At 32.5% G+C, this 10,148-nt stretch overlaps 1 protein-coding gene across 1 annotated transcript; it reads right to left on the bottom strand.

Moving 5' to 3' along the window:
• Window positions 1-7,748: 7,748 nt before the first annotated feature.
• LOC107421959 (GEM-like protein 7) lies at window positions 7,749-9,095 on the bottom strand. Its single transcript, XM_060815927.1, has 4 exons — window positions 8,818-9,095; window positions 8,689-8,777; window positions 8,291-8,565; window positions 7,749-8,059 (listed from the first exon to the last, which is right to left on the bottom strand). Exons 1-4 carry the CDS (start codon window positions 8,952-8,954, stop codon window positions 7,886-7,888), a joined length of 675 nt encoding a protein of 224 aa, XP_060671910.1. The 5' UTR covers window positions 8,955-9,095; the 3' UTR covers window positions 7,749-7,885.
• Window positions 9,096-10,148: the final 1,053 nt, after the last annotated feature.

The following is a 10,148-nucleotide window of genomic DNA, read 5'->3' on the forward strand; positions in this document are numbered from 1 at the left end:
AATATATATTCATAATTGCCACATTATAGACACATCAACCCCTACTTGGATCCACATGTGTAAGATTTTAAAGATAAAACCATATGTTTTCTGTATTGGATGGAAATGGTCCTGCTAGCTTTAATTTTGTGGGAATTCATAACCATAAACAATTGGAATATAACATGTGCTTTAAAATATTTCAAGATTATGTGATGGCCCAATCAAGTAATTAAGAATAATTAATCTATTTTAAATAAGAGAGATAAAACAAGGGATAGAAGGGACAATTTGAAATGAATGGATAAATTTTGTAATGAATTCTGTCATAGATTTCCAAGTTCACAATTTTGTAATTAATTAATACATTGGATGGTTGGTCCAATTTGGATTTCTATGTATATATTGTTAAGAACCCAATATTCAAGGACTCATAAAGCCCCTCAAAGCATAATACTAAGAAGTAAGACTTTTATTATACGGTCAGAATTTCCAACTTGAAAGGACCCAGCTTCTTCACCTTTTTTTATATTTTATATTTTATTTTTTATCTTTGGGTATACTTGTTTTTGGATAAATTACACTAGCACCCTACATAGTTTTAAGGCTCCCTAATTTCAAGGTTCTTCGTACATACACTCAATTTTTAAATAGTTACACATAATCCCTTATAGTTTCAATTTTCTTTCCTATTATCCCCTTTTTTTCGTTAAACTTTGAAATTTGATAGTCAACAATTAAATCAAAGTTCAACTTACATAAGGATATTGTATGAAAGAAAATTAAACTACAAGCGGACTATGTGCATTTTAAAAAACCAAAGTTATATATGAAACAACTTGAAGCTAAAAAGGGAAAGGGGACAGTAAGGGGTGGGGAGGGGAAGGGATTTGTGTAATTTATACCCTATGTGATTTATTTATTAATTTTTTTTAACACTTGAACTACATATTCATACATGTTTTACTTCAATCTAATTATCATTCCATTTTTATTTTTATTTTGGTGATAAAATGATTCTATATCATTGTTTTACAGTTAGAATTGAAAAACAAACATAAAAAAAAAACCAAAAAAAAAAAAAAGGATTGATCCTTATTTATTCTTAAAATCCCATCATTGGAAATATTCTACTTTTTTGGAAAAATGAAATTTGTAAAAGAACAAAATTAATACTGAAAAAGCTCAAGTATTATTAAAAAATGAGAATCCTAATATGCAAGCGTAGGCTCTAAGTAGTTAAATAGATAAGTTTACACATGATAGTACAACATCTTAGGTTTACAAGATAATAATGAATTAGTTGAGTCTTATCCTTTATGCCCCCTCAAGATATGGGGCTGTGGCATGACACCAATCTTGGACTTGAGTAGTTGAAAGTGCTATTTGGTGAGAGGCTTAATAAAAGGGTCAATGCCCTGATCCCTACTTGATACATGATAGACTCAAACTTGCCTAATTAAAACATGTCTCTTACAAAATGAAAATCAGTTGGCACATGCTTGATTTTTGAGTGATAGAGAGTTTTGGTTGAATAATAAGTGGCCCCAATATTATCATAATACATTGCTGGAATATGAGTGATAGGAACCTAAAGTTCACATAGCAAAGAAACTAGCTAATAAACCTCAATAGTTGTATTAGCAACAGCTTTGTACTCAGCTTCAGTAGAGGAGGATGAGACTAATTTTTGCTTTTTGGATGGCCAGGAAATAGGTTAGCACAAAGAAAAACGATGTAGGTTGTTTTATATGTTTTCTCATCATGATTCCTTACCCAATCTGCATCAGAAAAATGCAAGAACAAACAAAGAGCTATGGTGCCAAAGTAGCAAGCCATAAGAACTGGTTCCTTTCAAGTATCGTAATACCCTTTTAACAGCTGACCAATGAAGTTTGGATGGTTGATGCATGTATTACAATAGTTTACCTACTGTAAAGGCAATATCTGCTCTAGTAAAAGACAGATATTGCAAGCTCCCAACAACTTTGTGGTACCAAGTGACATCAACAAATTTCGAACTATCATGCAAAGTTAATCTTGTCAACGATGCCAAGGGTGCAGATACTTTGTTAGCATCTACCATACTAGTCTTTTCAAGAATGTTCATAATATATTTAGACTGAGATAGAATTAAGCATTTATTGGATGGAACCATTTTAATGCCTAGGAAGTAGTGGAAATTTTCCATGTCTTTAAGAGAAAATTTTTGTGATGTAGATTGAATGAAGTGGGAAAGCAGCCGACTGCTATTCCTTGTATAGGCTATGTCATCAACATAGATAAGCAGGTACATGATGAATTGATCTTTGTGATATACAAAAGAGAATTATTAGCTAAAGAGTTTGTAAATCCATACTGAAGAAGAAACTTTTTAAGTTTAATGTACCAATTCTGAGGAGCTTGTTTAAGGCCATAGATAGCTTTCTTTAGGCAACAGACATGAGAAGGCTTGTCAGGGTCCACGAAATCTCGTAGTTGTTGCATGTAAACTTCCTCTTGAAGATAACCATTTAAAAATGCATTGTTCATGTCCGACTACTTTATTGGCCAATTATGTTTGAGTGCAATACTTAGAATTGATCATATGGTGGCTAGGTTGATCACAGGACTAAATGTCTCAGTATAGTCGAGTCCTGGCCTTTGATTGAACCTCTTGGCAACAAGTCGTGCTTTGTAACGACTTATGGAACCATCTGAGTTTTTTTCTTTTTTTTTAATTTTAAATATCCATTTGCTGCCAATGATGTTCTGACATGGACTTGACATCTTATTTTTCATGAGAGCCTCATACTCTGTGTACATTGCTTGTCTTCAAGTTTCAGATTGAAGAGTTTGTCGAACAATCTTGGGTTCTTGATTAGATAATATGGGTGCCTTGGTGGTAGAGAAAAATTCATTAAAAAAGTTTTTTTGGTTCAAAAATTAGACTCATAGAATGAGTGCAAGGATTGGTGACATGTGTAATATTTGAGAGGAAGGAGCAGAAGACTTACATGAAGAATTAGAGGTATCCATCAGGTGTCCACTTGGGGAGGAGTTATGAATGGTTTCTAATTGTTGCTGCTATTGACAATTTAGTGTATGTTGAGTAAGAATCTCATGAGTGAGACCACTAGATTTTTTAGATAGATGCTAGTGAGCAAATAAGGATGAAGAAGTTGATATAGATGAGAATGGAATAAATTAATGAGGCGGAGCAAGGAGTCCATTAGGAGATGTGTTTTCATTGAAATTACTTAATAGAGAAGAGGAATTGGACAGATATGAGAAGGGAAAGATATCTTCAACAAAATGAACATGTCTAGAGTGAAAGATTTTTTTGTGGAGGGTTTAAAGTAGATAATCCACTTTGATTTTTGAGATATCCTAGAAAAATACAAGACTTGGAATAGGACTCTAATTTGTATTGTGTAGAAGTTTTGAGCCAGGGAGAACAAAGACAACCAAATTTTAGATTTTCATAAGTTGAAATTTGTGAAATATTATTTAAAATAGGGGTGGGCATCCTATTTATTAAATATATGGTAGTTTCAAATGCAAAAGTCCAAAACTTGGTAGGTAAAGTAGCTTAAGATAAAAGTGTAAGACTTATGATGATGTCTTCTTTCAGCATATTCATTTTGTTTTGGAATACGTTTTTGTTGGAAAAAAATTTTTAAGTTTAAAAATTCACCACCATTATCAAAAAAAAAAAAAGAAAAAAAAGAAATAATTTGTTTTTGAAAAAAAAGTTCCACAACTAATTGACACTTAATAAATGCAGAAGTAATATCTAATTTGGACTTAATTGGAAACAACCATATATATTGAGTATAGTGATCCACAAAGAGAACATAATATCTGAAAACATTAATAGATGGAATTTAAGTGGGTCCCCAGATATCTAAGTATATCAGTTGCAAATGTTGACTACTGGACATGGAAGAAATGTCAAACAAAAGTTTGCGCATTTTATTACAATGACAGGACATACAAGTGAAACTTCAAGTGAAACTTTTATTCTATGAGATTAGTAAAAAGCATATGAAACAATTTGATTAAGGACATGATTGAAGGGATGACCTAACCACAGATGCCAATCTTGAAGAGATGTTTTAATGATGTAAAATGCTTGAGATTTATGGGAACGAGTATTTGACTGAGCTTCAAAAGGCCATTCATATATTCCTCCTTTATGTGGGCCTTTTAGGAGAACCAATCCTATTTGTAAGTCCTTAACAAGAAAAAAAATGAGGATAAAATTCAATAGTAACATTATTTGATTGAAAGAACGTTGACACAGAAAATAAATTACATGTCATAGAAGGAACACAAAAAACATTATTAAAAAAAAAAAAAAAAGAATTGAAAGGAGTGGTCAAAGTAGTGGAACTTATATTTGTGATTGGAAGAGACTTAGCGCAACAACTATCTCATCATTGCCTTCATAATCAAAATGGAGGGAAAGATTTTTGTAGGTCATTGGTAATATGATGAGATGCTTCGGAATCCATCAGCCATGTGGAACTTGAGCTGGTATTTGGATGGGGTCCAAGAAGGCCTTGTTGCATTAAATTGACTTGTGAGGTTGGATTAGAGTAAAAGACTTGCAGAGAGGAGATGTGACATGAAGAATTGTATGGTTTTTGTGATAAGGAGGACCATTGATTTTTGAAAAGTCAACAAAATTTAGCAAAATGTCCCTGTTTTTTTTAAGTGAATGACCTATTAGCGGAGTGACCCTACTGAACATTGGATGAAGCAGAGGAAGTGCGTTGAAGCCATTGTCCCTTGCTAATAGTAGAAGAGCCATAACCTGTTTTGTTAATAGAATTAACAGTAATTAATAAATGATCTGAGAAAGAATCTAACCTTTTTAGATAGGATTCATATTCCACAAGTTTTTCATGAAGTTCTTCAAAAGACATAGATGTATCTTTAGAATGAAAAGCAGCAAAGATGTCTTTCAAGTCAGGGGACAAACCATTAACAATGTAAAAAGTTGGGTCATCTTCTTCAATTGGTTATTAAGAAGAGTAAGTTCATCTACAGTAGCTTTAACATCAAGATATTCTGAAACTGATAATGAACCTTGAGTTTTAATCAGCCTTTCACGTAGACACATTAAATGAGGTCGAGAAGGCTTAGCAAAAGTCTGTCCTAATTTGTTCCAAACCTCGTAAGATGTTTTGGCAATAGAAACAAGATTAGAAAGATCTGTGTGAATAGATGCAGGAAGAGCATTTAGAATGAGCTTATCTTGTGTAATCTAAAATATGTACACTAGATTGGTACAAGAACTAGTAGCCGATGAGGAGCCACTGGATGCAGTGATGATCCGAGGAGGACAAGAAAGAGAACCATCTACATAACCATAAATATCATAAGCCACAAGGAGAGCATCCCATTGTGCGCACCAAGAAAAGTATGTGGTAGAAATAAGACAAAAAGGAACCTGTGTTCCAATGTTTATGACAGCTAGTGTTTGATTATCGATGCTAAGAGCATCGTTGGAGATTGTTACAGAAGAAGATTAAGAGGTCATGATGGAAGAAAAGAAAGAAAACAAAGGATCGAAAAACATAAGTGCACTTTGTGCTCTGATACCATAAAGGAACACAATTGATACTAAAAAAAGCTCAAGTATTATTAAAAAATAAGAATCCTAATATATGCACAACCATATGTCTAAGTAGTTAAACAGATAAGATTTACACATGACAATATAGCAGTTTAGGTTTACAAGATAATAATAAGTCAGTTAGTCTTATGGTCCTTTAGTTTCCAAGTGTTTGTGTAATTTTTACGAGAGGTAAATGTGAGCCTATAAGGCTTTCCGAATATTATATTTCTTGGAATACTAGTTTAATATATTTTTCTAATTACAATCTCACTTTATTTCTAATAAACATGCACATATTTTTAATTACATTTAAATCAACTTTACAAAAAACCAAAAGTAATAACATAAAATATTCTTGAATTTCTTGAAAGTAGGAGTTAACAAATACCTAGCACAAGCAAAACCAAGCCTTGAGGAAGACTTTATTGCAATTCATTTCTTCAAGTATTGAGAATAATCCATAAGAGGCACATGTTCACTATAACTCAGGGATTCTCTCTCTCTTTCTTTGATTCTCTCTTCAATCCTTTTTCTCTCTTCTCTCTCTCTCTCCCCTACTTTTGCTAACAAGCTACTTTACGGGGCACTTTTCTAGAGTTCTCCATCTTAGCTCATTATTGACTTAAGCGTCAGAAGGTTTGCGTTGGCACCACCACCAGGGCCCTGAAGAGTTTCCTTTGGTTTTCATATCGTTACAGCAACCTCATGGTGAATGACAATATAGATTCAACTTGGATAGCTCACGGACAACTAGATCCGGATGAGAAGCCATTTTCCAGCATAACCAAAATTCAATGACAGCAATTTTATTTTTTAGGAAATTTTAAAATATCTAACAAACCATTCGAATATAAAGGGTCACCTTCATAGTGTCTAATTTTATTTCATTTTATTTTTTTTGGGGGGGCATATCAACTTAATAACGTGTTTAGACAAACCCAATAAAAAATTTTTTTTTGAGTGAATATCTATTTTTTAATGTTGCAAAAAAAAAAAAAAAAACAACAATAAATGAACAAAAACATTGAAAATAATCTTATATATATTATATATTCTCACAATTCATATGTACATTAAAAATGATAGATTTGGTAGAGATTTACCAAATTTGTCTATTTGTCTTTGATACCAAATAATGTTGATTAATTTTTTATGTTGGATTTTCACGTACTTGGGTTATGTTAAAATGTCAGCAATTAATAAGTTGTCATTTCATTCAATATTCAAAATTGTTAAATAAAATTAATATCATTTAATATCCAAAATTGATAAATAAAATTAAATTAATGCCCTTAGGACTGCTAAAATAAATAATTCAAACACGCAATTGGAATTTCATTGAAGAGTCCTTTTCTTTTTTTAATTTTTAGGTAACGAATTTCATTGAATATTCCCTTTTTTTTATGGTAATACATTTCATTGAAGAGTTCTAGTGTGCCAAAAGAACCCCATTGTGATATATTCCTAATAAGCTTAAACATCTTCAAATAAATGGTTCCAAGTGTATAAAAAGTCCTCAAATATTTTTGTACCCCAGTCGGTTTCCAATAACATTATATAATGCTTCTTGTTTTGTCTTAAACTGTTTTATTATATTTACTATTATTATTTAAATATGATGTATATAATATAGTTTTGTTTTAGACTCTTGACTAGGCGCATGTGTGATTTTGGACTTTTGATGTGGCAACCTAGCTTTCTGATGTCGGAGGACCTTTCAATGAAAAAGGTAGGAAAAATCGAAAGAAAATCATAATCTTTTTTGTTTTCCGACCCATAGTATATTCTGCCGTCTTCTTTTGAAATTCAAACATTTTACAGTGCCTGACTACCCGGTACAAATGTTTAACTTAAAAATAAAGAAAAAAATAGTTTTTAAAGGCTTTTCAATACTGAAATTAAAATCATAATTATATTCGGATTTATTGAAATAACATGCTTTTAGGTATTATATAATAAATTTTGGTTCATTCCTTTTGACCTAAATTTTGAAGTCATTTTTAATTACATTAAATCAAAGTGTATAAATATATATATCTCTTTTTTTTTTCTTTTTTTCTTTTTTTCCTTTGATAATTTTTACTCCGAAAGTTATGGAATCTTCTTGGCATCTTTTCTGTATTATAGTTAAAATAATAATATCTGTGAAAGAAGCACGAGAGAAGCCTTCCATTTAATAAAAAATTTATACATCTGTATTCAGCTCTTCCCAGCTTCACATAAATACATATAATGTAAAGCAGAGTAAAAACAAAAAAACTCTACTTTATACATTCCTTTTTGCACTATGTAAGCTTCTTTCTAAACTTGAGAGAGTGCTTGTTGAAGATACTTGAAAGCTTTATTGTAATTTACAAAACCCATAAACCAAAAATCAAAATTGTCCACAGTAACTATTTCCATGTACTTTTGTGATGGTTTCTTCACATTCTCACTTTGGTTTACTCTCTTTATCTTACTTAAAGGAATCGCCACCTGCACAAGATAGAAGATCATATAAATATTAGGATTATTAATTAGTACCAAAACCAATAATCTGAATAATTATAAATATTATACATATATACATATATATATTCTCTTTCTATTATAGTACTCAATTGCATATAATTCACGTGTAATATACCCATAAATCACATGCAATAGAGCATCAATCGCCTAGTTATAAAATTTAGCGGCGTCTTTGCATATGTACTTTGTAGTTACCTTGTAACGGATTCTAATAAATTTTCCAGTGGGAGACGAAAATTTGATGGATTTTTCACTGCAAAATGCAATCTTTTCAGTGGAGATGAAGAGGAGGCCGGCAATAGGACCAGCTGTGGTTGATAAATAGCACTGGGAAGCCTTCAACAATTTCTCTTCCTCTCCAACACTAAACAATTGCTTGAAGATTTTTTCCACTCCACCTACTTGAAGAATCCTAGCCCCCAAGCTCAGCTTTCCCTTCACAGTTTCACTGATCTTAGGCCCAAGTTTCACTGCAATTTCAATAAATTAATAGTTTTGTCATTCACTAATTTAGCAAACCGATTAATAAAGAAGTTGACGTTCTTTCATTTTCATCTGAATTTAGGTTAGCAAGAGAAAGCTTAATTAATTACCATGCTCTTTGACTCCATGAGCAAAGCTGTCAGCTTTTTTTCCAAGCTTGTTCATTCTTTTTAGCACTGAGGGGGGGGGGGGTGGTGGTGGTTTGTGTGGTGGGGGAGGGGGGAAGGGATTTACTTTTTTTCAACGTTGGAGGATCATATTGATTTTTGTATTGTCCAGAAGGATCAGGCAAGAGTCTCTTGGCTAACTTCTCAAATGGGAATGCAACTGAGCTGATTGGAATTCCAATAACTTGTCCCTTAACTGAAGCTTTCATTCTTGATGCATACGTCGGAGACGATTTTTGATCTCTTTCTATCACTAGTACTTGAGCAAACAGGGTGTTTGGGTGGAGAGAAGATGGTTCCCTTCACTATGAGAAGAACTACAAAGGAAGTGAGATTGAGATGTTGCTTAATGAGGTTTTGATGATAATGGAATGTATTTAAAGGGGTGGAAAACATTTAAACATGGTGATGGGATCTTAATCTTTTTGTTGCATGACTCATGCATGGCTCATCAAGGAGAATAAAGGAACAAAAAAGATTTAAATTAATTTTTAAAAAAGAAAAGAGTGTGATGAGAAGATGGGGTGTTTGGTTGCTTTAGAAAAAGACAATGTGGAAAGGTTCACGGTCTTCTGGATTTGATTGATTGAAATTTCTAGTTTATTATTTAATTAATTAATTATCATGGAATTTTCGAATCAAGAATTAGAGGATGGAAATATGAATAAATGGGACAATGTCAGGACCGTCCAGAATTTCTCCCCGGCATCCTAGACAGCCCTGATTCCAAGGAAACCCTATCGGACCCTCCAATGGAAAATCCGACAGAGCCTCCCCTAAAGGATTTACTTACCATAAATTACCTGCACTGAAAACACACTTCTAAAAACATCTCCTTATTCCTCCCACAAACTACAAGTTGTTCCACAAATTACAGCACTTCTCAAAAACAACAACAGTCCAGTGCATAAATAAGACAGAAGTACCCCAATAGTATACAGAGCTTTAAGAAGTGCTAAACAACAGAAATACAACAGGGCTGAAAAGAAATAATACACTGAAATGAAAGAGTACAGAAGTACTTCTCGAAACACAACAGCAGCGAAAAACTTGGTTCGCTCCGGAAGAACGTCTACCACCACTTGCACCTAAGGGAACGGAATTTAAGAGTGTGAGATGCTAATCATCTCCGTGAGTAACCCGAACTACTGAACACCTTTTGTGATAATAAAAATAATAGTAATAACAATTAAGGAATAGAACAAATACCAACAATTAATAAATAATAATAATAACTGTTGGAAAATAATAATTTCCCTCAAAACTCTCACCAATCGCTCCATTTGAAATGTTCCCTTTTTAAAACCTTTTCACAAAACCCAATGTACATACCTCCCAAAAACCAAGGGATTAAACCATTTGATAAACAATAAATAAATAGAAAACATACCCCAAATATATAA

Source organism: Ziziphus jujuba, chromosome 3, assembly GCF_031755915.1.
Source record: "Ziziphus jujuba cultivar Dongzao chromosome 3, ASM3175591v1".
In the NCBI taxonomy this organism is placed as follows: Eukaryota; Viridiplantae; Streptophyta; class Magnoliopsida; order Rosales; family Rhamnaceae; genus Ziziphus; species Ziziphus jujuba.